This window comes from Loxodonta africana, chromosome 2 (genome assembly GCF_030014295.1).
Source record: "Loxodonta africana isolate mLoxAfr1 chromosome 2, mLoxAfr1.hap2, whole genome shotgun sequence".
Taxonomy (NCBI): Eukaryota; Metazoa; Chordata; class Mammalia; order Proboscidea; family Elephantidae; genus Loxodonta; species Loxodonta africana.
Genome location: NC_087343.1, coordinates 63340110 through 63353863, shown reverse-complemented (window position 1 = coordinate 63353863; position 13754 = coordinate 63340110). Strand labels below are relative to the sequence as shown.

Below are 13754 nucleotides of genomic sequence, written 5' to 3'. Positions count from 1 at the left end.
TCTAGATGGTACCCTGACTCCTTCTTTTTTTCTAGTCATACTTATTTTATTTTGGCAAAAAATATAAACAAGATATCAAACCCATTTACAGAATAAAGTTACCTTTTAAATTTAGCTTAAGTTAAAAAAAAAAAGTCAGTGAATAAAAGCACCAAGTAAGTGATGGTGTAGATGGAATTACAATATGACAAAAATTGTGGCGATGGTATGCAAAGTACTGAAGTTTAAGAAACATCATGCTACATAATGGTTCGATTCAGCAAAATATGTGCAAATGATGACCCAACCAATTTACATATCTGGGAGTACAATCCACTGAGATGCTGTAGTGATCATAGGTGAATAGAAAAAAGTCTGCAGACCATGGTACAATTCAGAACGTCTGGGGAATGCTGAGAAGTAATAGCAGCTTCTGGATCAAATACATGTTCTCCAAAAGGCCTACTGACAATGGCCACATGACTCCTCAAGTCTAGTCTCCCCTGTTTCAAGCATCCGTGTCAAGCCTGCCCACCCTCATACCCTTGTGCACTGATAGGAAGTGGAGGGCACTGACGTACAGGAGATGCTTTTCAGAGGGCACAGAAAATACAAACCCCCCAGTTACAAAACAGACTACAATTTCAGATACGCTTACATGAAAATTGCCTTGGAAGAGAGAAAACATTGTTACATTGATTCAGTATAATTAGTGTTTTGTTTTTTTTTTCCTGTCACTGCCTTAAACATTAGCAATAGAAGCAGAATTAAAAATTTAAATCGTGTTGGCCTGGTGACGTCATCCTTCTTTCTTTTTCTGTAATGCAACCTTGATGTACCAATCCAACTAGCTTTGACTATTTAGTTAGTTGTATACACTGACAGAATCCCCGCTTGAATTTGCATTCTTTGGGGACCAAAAAGCAGAATTGGGTCCATTTCGACTCATGGCCACCCTGTGTTTGTCCGAGAAGAACTGTGCTCCTTTGTGTTTTCACTGGCTGATGTTTTGGAAGTAGTCAGCCTTTCTTCTGAGGTGCCAACTCGAACTACCAATCTTTTGGTTAGCAGCCAAGTGTGTTAACGATTTGTACCATCCAGGGATATTTTCTTGGGGGACAGGATGACGTATTAACCATTATGGGACTGTTATATAGTGTTCAGAGGGAGTGGTAGTTCAGTGGTAGAATTCTCAACTTCCATGCTAGAGACCTGAGCTCAGCTCCTGGACAATGTACCTCACACATGGCCACACTCATCCTTCAGTGAAGGCCTGCATGTTGCTGTGGTGCTGAACAGATTTCAGGGAAATTTCTAGACTAACACAGTAGGAAGAAAGGCCTGACAACCTACTTCCACAAATCAGCCATTGACAATTCCTTGGATCACAAAACTCTAATTCCATTGTGCATGGGATCACCATGAGTCAGGGAACAACTCAATATCATCTAACGACAGTGTATAAAGTTTAATAAATGCCCAATAAATGGATAAGGTTTGTCAGAAACAGATTTTTGGAAGATGTGGAACTTTGAGCAAATGAAGGGGAATAGTATGAGAGGCAGCAGTAGCCTCTTATGTGATGTGACAGGGAAGGGAGTGGCAGTGACTTAAGAAGTCTCACTGAGACAGAGAGGCTACTTGGGGATCTTCAAACATTGGGCTTATTTTAGTAATCTAGTCCTGATAGAAATACCACAAGTGGATTACTTTAATGAAAAGAAATTTATTTCTTCACAGTAAAATAGGCTTAAAGTCCACGTTCAGGGTATCAGCTCCAGGGAAAGACCTTCTCTGTCGGCCTTCTCATCAATCTTCCGCCGGACTAGGAACTTCTCCGCACAGGGACCCCGGGTCTAAAGGAAGCACTCTGTTCCAGGCGCTGCTTTCTTGGTGGTATGAAGTCCCCCTGTCTCTCTGCTCACTTCTCTCTTTTATATCTTAAGAGATTGCCTCAAGACACAATCCAGTCTTGTAGATTGAGTCCTGCATCACTAACACAACTGCCACACATCCTCCCTCATTAACAGCATAGAGGCAGGATTTACAACACACAGGAAAATCACACAATACAGGGAATCATGGCCCAGCCAAACTGATACACAATTTTTTTGAGAGACATAATTCAATCCATGACAGGGCTGAGTAGTTAAGGAAAGTTTATCGCACAACATTCAGCCATTGCAATCCATGATCATTGACATTTTCTTTCTAAAAAGATAACCAGAAGATAATGCCGTAGACCCTACATGGAAGCGAACAGTGTTCCAAACAAATAATAATTGTTTATTTTACTTGGTTTGTCTTTTTTCTTCCTTTTTCCTCATTAAAATTCCAAGGAGAAAAAAAGTCAACCCCTCTTCCCTCAAAAAGAGTGGTTTTTAGGCCAGCGAAATGTGAAACTTCTGTATGCTGTGTTAATGGTAAACCATGACATCATGCACTTGTCAAAACCCATAGAACTGTACAACACAAAGGGTAGACCCAAATGTAAACTATGGACTCTCCTTAATAATAATGTATCAATTGTAACAAATATACCACAGGTATACAAGATGTAAATAATAAGAGAGACAGTATGCGGGGGGAGGAGGACATATGGGAACTCTCTATACTTTTGGTACAATTTTCCTATAAACCTAGAACTGCTCTAAAAAAGTATATTAAAAAAAAAAAAAAAGAGTGCTCTCACAAACTTTCTTTTGAATTCCAGAAAATGTGTGATTAGTTAACCTGCCTTAAAGTGCCAGCAATATACTAATATGGGACAGAGCTAAGAATGCAGAAATTTCCCCTGTAGATGTGGAAAAACTGAAAGTTTACAGCAATAACTCTATGGAAAGTAATTTATTGACATTTACTTTATGAGGCCTGAGGGTCACTGAGAGAAACTCACCTTGGGGCGTGACGAGGGGAGGAGTCAAAGGGTTTGTTGTACTAAACAGTCAGAGCGTCTGGTGGAATGCCTTACTACGCTAATTTTCCAAGTTGTTTGGGTGGGTCATAACTGCACCCCAACATCCTGTCTCCAAATGCTAAATAAACACCGAGTTCACGTCAGACTACAGAACCAACGTACTAACCAATGTCGTTTAAGAATCAAAATGCTTAAATTATTTTCACTTGAAAATTCATACCCAAAATAATTGAAGTTGGCACACTCCATGTGTCTGTGCACATGTTCCTTCTTTTCAGTACAATTCTAATCAGCTTACATTATGTCTACCATAAAGAACAATTTTATATCAGATGCAGGAGGTAAGACAAAGATGGGTCTTCAAAACAGTAAGAGATAATGTATAGCTTCTTGCCTAACTGAAGATCTGTCAAGAATTAGCAAACCCGAGTCCCCGACTGGACTGACTTTAATACGGTGAATATGCATCTGGCCTGTACTGATCATGGAATAAACACATCGCTCTTAAAAAAAAAAAAAAAAAAAAAAGAATTAGCAAACCCTGTCTATGCACAGAAATGGATGACATTTGCATATCATTTCAAAAAGAAATAAGGTTTAGAAAACATTGTGCAAGGTAGCAGCCTCAGTGCATGTAGCCACTTGTCCAGCAATAAATAATACATTAGATTTTTTTCAGTTTAAACATTCCAGCACAACCTGATGCAATGATGTCAGCTATACTCTGTTGACTTTTGAAGACGCAGTGTGCATATCTACAAACAAGCCCAAAGAGTCACACTTCATAAAATCTTCTCAAAGTGAACTGCTGTCAAGTCCTCAAGTCCTCTCAACTTCGCTCCTGAAGAGAAATTGTAGTTTTCAGTGCGATACTTAGAGAAAATGACTTTTTTTTCCGGGGTGGGGGGTGGGGGATGGAAAGGAGGGATAAACGAACAACTCAATGGCAGGAGGTTTGTTCCTTATAAAGGTGCTCATGGAATCTTATCCTGAATAACACAGACGCCTCATTTCCCAAAGGAGGAAATGGTTTCTTCAGTTTTGAGAGGTCTCCTGTCTGCTTCACTGGTTTACAGTCCTGATCTGGCACTGGTCTGCCCGTCAGCTTTGTATATTTCAGCAAGTGAAGAGGCTGGGCTGGGCGCTCTGGTTTTTTTTTTTTCCTCTCTCACTTCCCTGCGATGTTTTGAACTGCCTTCCTGCAGACGTCATACAGCCCTTGAGGAATAGTTTCTGCCTGGTGAGATTGAATGATAGTTCTCATTCACAAAGGCTTAGAGTCAGATTCTAAAGCAGGGGCCAAAAACGGAAATGACATTCACAGGTAAAGCAGTCAGCCCAACTGAAGTGTGGAAACCTTTTGTTCCCTCGCTGATTTCTTTTCTCCACGGACAAGCGTGTTTTCCTGTGGTCGCCCTGAAATGGAACTTCCCTGACAGCTCTCCGGTGTTACACCATACCTCTAGGTCATTTTCTTTTCTTTTCTCTCTACCTGAGAACTTTTAGACTGTTGGAAACCTTTTAACCTGTTATTATTGAATTGCAAAAGGAGATCAAGTGACTCTTTCACTCGGCTGTTTTCCCTTGTGACCTAGATGAAGAATAGATTTGAAATTCTGTTCCTCCCTTGGCAATACAGGACAGAAAAGAAACTCACTTCCGAACAGCCTAGCGCTGGAGTAAATTCAGCGTGAAAAAGGAAAGCACTCCAGCCTCGGTAAAGCCTTCCCTATGAGCTGGACTTGGGGCAGGAGGCGACTTCAGGAAATTTGGATTTCTTCAAGCAGCCTCCCCTGGAAATGGGATATATTTAAAACCTTCTTTGTAGAAAGACAACTGTAATATATTCATCAGAATACTTGGAGACTTTTTTATTCCCCAAAATGAGTATTATTATGAAGCCAAGATCCCGGTCTACAAGTTCCCTAAGGACTACAGAGGCAGTTTGGTAACGTGCTTTTCTCTCTTGCTTCTCCGCTTTTCCCTTTTAAGATTGGCATAGTTCTTGAGTATTTAGTAATTACTGACAAGGTTCAAAGGTTAGGTGTAATGTCAAAGCTTGATGACAAAGAACAGTCCTTTTATTCTCTCCTTTGTGCCCAATCTTCTCGATTCTAACCAAAGTGGCGTTTGCATATTTTAACTGTACGTGGACTCGAGCGATTCATCTGATGAGAAAAGAAACTTGCAGATATTACGGGAGCTTAGAAAATGAAACTTGTCATTTTTCACTGTCCCATTTGCTGGTTTCTTCATCTTTTTTTCCTGCTGCATCAGCCAGCTGCTAGTTGGCAGCCTTTGCCACTGCCTTTATAAGTAATATCTTAGTTTTTAGCACAGATGCATTAGAAATTAATAATGTTATGTATCTTTAAAAATGTATGTGTGATCAACTTAAATTTAACTACATAGCTTAAATACATACCAAGTTATCACTCAGACATCTTCTATGTTTTATTTTGTTAATAATGTTCCCTAGTAAAAATACTATATTTTTTGGTAATTTTAATAGTTTCACCCTAATGACAAGGATGGTAATTTTAATTTATTTTACCATTTCCCCAACACTTATTTGATATGCTCATAAACATATGGCCCTTAAAGAATAGTTTCCCAACAAAGGAACTTTTATGTCTGGAACAATTATCTGCAGAATACTTTTATGGCTATTATTTCAACCGTTAATCTTATCTTAGTGACTGATGGTAAATAAATAACTAAGCTTGTCTCTTTAAAATTGGAAAAAAAAATATGCTTTAGATAGGGGAAATAAAAGCATTGATTGAAGACAGGTGGTTAGGAGTATCATAGAAGAAGGCAGGCAAAATATATTATGTTTTATTATGTGAGCAAGTGACACATGTAAATATTCAAATTATTTGCAGGAGGAATTCTGCCTATGTTTATGTAGTTGGGTGTCTGCAGGTATTGTATTCACATTTTATAGTGGACTGGAAGCAAAAATTGCCCCTGTTGTAGTATTTTGGTGAGTTTTAATAGACTATGGATGAAGTATATCAATAAACTATACACAAAGACTTTGTCCCTTATGTCACTGGCCTTTCCTTACAAAAGAATACATGCAATAAATTCTTCCATGAATTTATTTGAAGTTTGTATATGCAAATAAATTCATTCAGTCTTTTTTGCTAAACAGTAAAAACTTAGAATCCTTTTATGAATTGCCATCCCGTAACCCCATTTATGAATTGCCATAGCTAATTTAAATCTCTGACAGGGATAATCAGAAATCATAAAATCAATGGAGTTCATTTATTTGTTATTTATACCTTGCCTATTTGAAAAGAGAGTCTGATAACTTGAATAAAAAGAATTTAACCAACGTCTTTCCCTTTTTGCCTGAACTGCCAGGAGACTTATTTCCAAATTCAGGACTCGATCACAGTAATTAGTTCATTTCAGGAGACTAGTGACATTGATGGCCTTTACTTATCTGAAATTGTCAGAGTCTACATTTAGGCACTATTGTTTTATTATACTATTGTAAATCGTATGAGTTATTTTTATTAGGAAGCAGGGTTGGAATTCAAAATACATTTTTTAAAGAATATGTATACTGTTCCATTTAATTTTAAATGTTTTACATAGTGTTGGGTTCGAATAGTTTATGAGTAAGAAATAAATGTCTCTCATTATGCTAATGAATCCTAGGTTTAACCATATTCTCTGGAAACCTCTTCAGTTGTTAATCTTAAATATGACTTATTAATAATATAACTGTCTGGTACTACTGCAGCCTCAAATAATTTGGCATGAGGGTGTGGTTACAATTTTTGTTATCCCTTTTATCATTCAAATTCTATACATACACATGTATTTGTATGTGGGATTCCCTGGTAGCGCAAGTGGTTAAGCGCCACTACTAGCCGAAAGGTTGGTGGTTCGAACCCATCCACCCAGAGACGCCTCGAAAGACAGACCTGGAGATCTGCTTCTGCAAGATCACAGCTTTGAGAACCTTATGGGAAAGCTCTACTGTGTAACACGTGGTGTCTGGGGTCTCCATGAGTCGGAATTGACTCAATGGCAACTAACAATAACAACAACAACATATTTACATATCGTACAATCTATGTAGATTATAGAGTAAATGTGTGTGTATGTGCACACACACACATGTATTTACTTTATTACAAATAAATAAATAAATAAAGCAGGCCTTTCTCTCCTTGTGTCTCGGCACGTACTGATCCCAGAGAGCTCTGCAGGAAAATGTCTTCTCCTCACTGGCCTTCCTGTCCTAACTCCTCAACACCCGTTCTCATCAGTTTCTTTTCAAACACCAAAGCCAATTTCATCCTCTTTAGCAGTTGACTTCTCATGGGAGAGACCTGCTGATTCAACGTTTATCCCCTTTTCAGATGATTTTTTTATTTTTTATTCTGGACTTCAGAACACTTTGTTCTTGGAGACCCATCTTTTTCTTTATCATCTTGATTCTGTTTCTGTAAATCCATTTTTCTGGTCAATTGGACCTTTTTTTCCAAAACTCTACTTTTCTCTCGAAAGCCTGAAATCCAAACGCTACCTTTCGGCAGTTTGTTATCTGCCGTGTGCAAGAATCTAATACTTGGGGTTGTTTCTCCTTCGTTTTTTCTGTCTGCTTCTCTTTATCCAATACTTTAAAAAACTATCCACACTAATTTATTCTTAACCAAAAAAAAAAAAAAATTTTTTTTTTTTTTTTAACAGCCCTGATTAAATCCCTGTGAGATATTTATGTGTTTAAAGGGGGGCTTCATGGCAGGCTCATAATGATATTAGACAAGTTTGCTCTTATTTCACATACTTAAAAGGCCAGCCTTACTTAGAGTTAAATTTTTATGAATTAAAAAACTGAAATGAAGTCTTGAAATTAATCTGTTTCCATTTAGTATGTCACAAATTTAGATTTTATATAATAGAGGCATATACTAGATTGCTTTTATTTATTCAACAGGCATTTATTGAGAACCTACTGCGTTTTTTGGGGGTTACTATATATATGCTGGGCTGTAGCAGAAAGTGATTATGGTATTTATTCTCTAGTATGTCCTTTAAAAAAACCTACATGTATGAAACCGAGAAAAAGAGTGTATTTATTTTCACATGCTCATAGCAGTTAGTAAAATTAGCCCAGTCATTGATTGGGGTGCTTGCTCCTCATCTTTCTATTCCAGTTGCTTCAGTAACAATAGTCTACTTTTTAATATACATAAGAAAACAATTCAAAATATTTGAATTTTACATATCTTGAATTCTGATTTAGTCAGCAATTATATATTATCATATTGCCTTTCATATGCCTTCCTATCTCTATGGCATTTTATCATTTACACAGAGATGTCCCAGTGATACATTCATTAACCTAATTAAGATTTAAATGACTCAATTTAAGTTAAGACATTATAATCTTACCAAATATAAAGAAAACTTTGGTCAATAAAACTAGATTTTGTTCTTGCCTACTACGAGAACATTCATTGTTGTTTCACATATACTTGTCATATTTAAGATTGTTCTTTATGTAAGCTGGGGGAAAAAGAGATGTTACTGTTCAAAATATGACTACCAAGTTCAAAATTTAAAAAAAGAAGCAAGATAAGAAACAATATCAAAATATGTAAAAATTGTACTTAATGTTTACAGGCACAGAAAAAAGTCTGGAGAACTTTCTTTTGAGCCTTTGGTAGTGGTTAGTTTTTTCAGAGGTAAAAATAGCAGGGATGGAGATAACAAAGATTTGCTTTTTTTTTTTTTTTTCCATAGCACCCTGTATGAAGTTTTCATCAAATAATTGTTACACATGAAAGTTTAAATATTTTAAAAATATAACTACTGCAGGGAATAACAAGCTTATATAGAGAGATAGAGATATGTTATATAGGTATATAGATATACCACTGAACAGTTTATTCAGTGTCCAAATTATGGCAAATAACCATACCAATACTAATAAAAATCATTTGCTAATGAGCTGATTCTGATTTATGGAGACCCCATGTATGTGTCAGAATATAAGTGCTTCATTGGGTTTTCAGTGGCTGATTTTTTGAAGTAGATTGCCTTGCCTTTCTTCCAAGGTACCTCTGGGTTAACTCAAATCTCCAGCTTTCCAGTCAGCAGCTCAGTGTGTTAACCATTTCCATCACCCAGGGACTCCATATCAGTAGGAGGCAGATAAAATTTTCTGGATTACTTTATTGCTTGGATTAACAACTGATCTGCTTTTTTTCCAATAACTCTTTCTAAGGCTGAAAAAAATTAAGGTAGGCAGAAAGTTCTTATTTAGGCCTCATAGTTGTAGTGGAAAGCATTTGTGTAGGCTAAAATTGCTAGTTTTCAAATTAAGAAAAAGAAAAGATATAACAACATTGATTCATGTATTGGAAGGAAAATCGATCATAGTCCTGCTCTTCTCAACCATTCGCATTTTGAATTTAATTTTCACATCGTAAATAGTTGTAAATACTGTTTCTGTACTCTGCTTCTTCATTTAACGTACCAACAGTTTTTAATTTTTTTCTAATGACACTTCTAGCTTTCATCATATTGCCTTTTACAAACGAGAGCTATGCTGAGAATTGCGCATACACTTATCTCATTTAGTCTTTATAACAACACAGAAAGAAACCCAACCAAACCCACTGCCATCGAGTCCATTCTGACTCATAGCGACTGTAAGGAGTTGCTAATCCAGTTTTACAGATGAGGAAATGAGCCTAAGAGATGAAAATGCAGACAGTCCCCGTTTACGGTGTTTGGGAGCTACCACGAGCCACACTTACGGGCATCCTTTCTTTTTTTTTTTTTTGTACATTTTATCATTAGTAATATTTTGCCGAGTGTAATTTGCTAATGTTATTTTCAGATGTTCACTAGCAGATGTTTGGTTTTATGATTTACTGTTCAAAACACTGCCAGATTTATAAAGATACTGACAAAAAGAGGCAATAATAATGAAAACTTAAGAAAAAAACAAGAGAGATATTAGACTTAGTCAGAACTGACTTACAGCAGAGACCTTGGAACGGAACCCATCCTAAGTCGACGACTACCTGTAACCTGACAAGGCCATATAACTAGTCCCTGCCAGGGAAGGCTGGGGTTAGAACCCAAGTCTGTCTACCCCGAAGACAATACACCCTTTTTACTTCAGTATGTCGCCTCCCTCTACTGCTTACCTAATTTATCATTTTTATGAGTATAAAATTGGCCATCTCATGAGTATATTTAAATATGCTACAAAATCAGGTTAGATTTTGGGTGATTAAAGAAATGAATTGAAAGTTTTCTTTTTAGAGGTCTGACAGCCTATGAAGTTTAGAGCTGATGTTTGGTGTTAAAAAATGGCTGTTTAAAGATTATTGTAGTTATAGCCTCTGGGTCATTATATTATCTAGTGGTAGCAAATACGTTCATCTCTTCCCTATTATAGAGAAATAAAGAACAAAGGTCACAGCCTCCCAGTTTTGGATAGATCATCTTTCTAATTATGTTAGCAGGCTTTACTTTGTTCCCCATAAGCTCTGTAAAGCTTCAGGTTAGAAACAAGTACTGTTTCAGAATTATATAAAATTTTATAGTGTTTTATGTCGGCTTTTAAAAAGGTACAAAATTCCTGTTCCTATATCTTATCTTAGAAGCTTGTAAAGGGGGAAACATAAGGAATTTGCAGACTTTCCACCTGTCCAATATAATTTTGACTCAAATTACTTTCAAAGTTAGCTCAGAGTTTTGAGCATTTGACACATTTTCTTGATTCCATTCACCTAAGTTAATGTTACATCCACTGTAAACCTGTAGATATCTGGCTTTCAGAAGAGGTGATTGAGAAACCTTGGGTATTATATTAAACATAACTGTGGAAGTATAGAGTGGATCACAGGTAGGTTTACTCTTTAAAGTGGTAAATTATGGGATTCCCTGAAAAAGCTATTCAGCCACTTCTAATTTGCTTTGTCTTCATGGAGAAATCACTTAGCCCCTCTAAAGTCATGTCTATGCTCCTGTAAAATAAAGAGAATGAGCTAGGTTGCTGAATTGCAAACATTTTTTTTCCAACGGAGCGCTTTTTACGATGAAATGTGATTTGGAACCAATATGTAAATGAGTGTGTAACACACACACATAAACACATACATATGTGCACCATATTTTTACACAAATAACGAGTGCCTTTTATGTTTCTTTGCCACCCATGCCCTCCCCCACAAGATATTTTCATAAGAGTGCTATGATAATTTTTTTACAGCAACATATAAAAAAAAATGTCACAGCGACATAAAAATACCTTGCAGGGGGAGAGTACAATTGGCAAACAAATGTACAAGGCACATGTTATTTGCATAGAAATATGGTACATATATACACACGTATATGAAAGATTTAAATTATTTGTGTAAATTATTTGTGTGATATATAGAGATAAAATTAGAAAATATGCATATGTATGAAACTATAAATAAAAACATATAATCATAGATGTAACAGTGAAAACCTTTGCACCCAATCCCAGTCCCTCTTCTTGCACTACCTCTAAAGAACTCTAGGGTTTCAAGGAGTGTAATTTGAAAACTGCTAAACTATGAGTCAGAATTGACTGGACAAAAACGGGTTTAAGCTAATAAACTACTTAGATCGTTCATAGTTCTATATTCTGTAGCACTACCTTCCCACTGGAGAGTTATTTGTGTCATCAGGAGGAGAACAATATGGAAGAACTACAGTGGTTAAGTGCTATGGCTGTTAACCAAGAGGTTTGCAGTTTGAATCCACCAGGTGCTCCTTGGAAACTCTACGGGGCAGTTCTACTCTGTCCTATAGGGTCACTCCTAGTCGGAATCGACTTGACGGCAGTGGGTTTTTTTGGACTGCTCGTTTTGAACCAGACATCCACCTTCTGGCACCCTACCCTGTTTAATCACACTGCCACCTCCTGGGGAAAAGCTGGTATTAATAGACTTGGAGGTAAAATTAATAGACTTGGAGGTAGAAGGCCTTTTTTCCCCCTTGTCTCAAGCCTAAGAACTGCTGCTAGAGGACAAAGGAAGTCAATTACAAGTCCTTTCATTTTTCTGCTACATGTGAAGGAGAACAAAAATTAGAAAACCAGAAACTAGTTGTAGAGTATATGTGCCCTGGGGATCACAGCTTCTAACGCTTCCCTACAGGAAACAGTCCTGGTGTTTTACAACCCACACAGTTAGGAAGTTCTTGTTCATATATCTAATACTAATCTCCCTTGCTTAAATTTTAACCCATTTCCTCTTAGCCATCTTTTTTTTTTTTATCAGTGGAGATGGTGATCGCAAATCAATAGATAAGTAGATTCTCCTTTATGATGTTTGAAAACTGCTTGTAGGTGAATTCTTGGTCTTTTTAAAAATTTCATATAGCAAAATATTCATTCTGAACTGGAAAGTAGATGGGACCAGTATGATTTGTTAAAAGAAATATTTTACAAAACAATGTTTCAGTCTGAAATTGTTTTCAGGCTTCCCACAGAAGAGGGTTCCATTTGTACCCAATTCTTCTTCCTGTTTTAAATATGTCAAGACCCCCCAAAACCAAACCCACTACCACTGAGTCAATTCTGACTCATAGCGACTCTATAGGACAGAGTAAAAGTGCCCCCATAGAGTTTCCAAGGAGTGCCTGGTGGATTCAAACTGCTGACCTTTTGGTTAGTAGCTGTAGCACTTAACCACGTGCCACCAGGGTTTCCAAAATACATCGAGATAGGAAAATTCAGACTCTTTTAAATTAATATGCATGAAATATTCATGTATATAGGGAATACATAAAATAATTCTTAACATCTATGATATTTTCTGGGTATGATATTATTTCATTGCAGTGTGGCTTGGAATTTCTTCTTTGTGTTGGGGAAATTTTATGACTGAACTAGTTAGAATAAATTACTGCAAAAGGTGTCAGCATTTAACCAGTGGCATTCTAACATGTAAGTCACTACTTGCTATAATATTTCCTCTGATAGTACAAATTCATCATCACACTTCTGGTAACAGCATCGAACAGATTGGCAGCTGGGCCACCAGCTAGTGACAGCAGACTCTAAGTCTGTAGCGATATTAGTAGAAATAAGCCTAGTCGCGGTATTATCAACAATGTTTTGAGAATCTACCTTTAGACACTGGACTGAGTACTTTGCACATTTTTGCTCATTTCATACTCAAGTAACACTGAATTTGCACAGTTGGTACATCATGAAGATAGAGAAAAACCATGATCTGTTTCTAAATCCCACATTTTGTTGGTGTTTTGCTTGCTTTCCCACACTGTCTAACCTGCTTTGGCCACACATGGTTTTGCCTCATGGTATTCCCAAAATAAGTCAGCAACCTGTTATTTGTACCTTTCCTTGGCCTGTCCTAAATTGTTCATTTCTCCTTTAACCTGGTATGTACATCTCCAGAACATATTCAATTCATTCCCTTCTGGATTTATCAGCCTTCTTTCCTGAAATTTGCATGTAGGCCTTCAACCATGGACCCTAGAGATGTGTCAAGAAATAGAAACTGGACTTTGACACAGCTCCATCCCCTAGAGATCTAGCTAGTTCTTGACATGTTCAGCTTATTGACCTTCTCTCTCAGGCCAGACTGTAAATTGAATTGTCTTCTTCCTCTCTGGCATTTGACCATTTTGTAGAACCCTAAAGTCTTTGAAATGAAAACGGACTACAGAGAATAACCAATCTAATTCTCATCTACCCCACCCCCGTTTTGCAGCTGGAAAAGTTTTGCTGGTCTTTACAATTTCTACTTAAGCAGGGTCAAGGGAAGTTGTTAGAAAAAGTATCGATGGTTCTCTAGTAAAAGTTTTTTTTTTTTTT

The 13754-nt window shown here is 36.9% G+C and overlaps 1 protein-coding gene across 8 annotated transcripts in view; it reads left to right on the top strand.

Annotated features, from left to right (window-relative positions):
- PDE4D (phosphodiesterase 4D) overlaps window positions 1–13754 on the top strand; it is a 1416439-nt gene that overhangs the window by 1075687 nt on the left and 326998 nt on the right. The window contains exon 1 of one of the 8 annotated variants that reach the window (XM_010588154.3): window positions 4111–4844. The exons of the other annotated variants lie outside the window; for them this stretch is intronic. Within the exon in view, the coding sequence (XP_010586456.1) occupies window positions 4780–4844 (65 nt within the window). The 5' untranslated portion in view covers window positions 4111–4779. Of the gene's footprint in view, window positions 1–4110; window positions 4845–13754 lie in introns of those variants that run through there. 8 annotated transcript variants of the gene reach the window in all.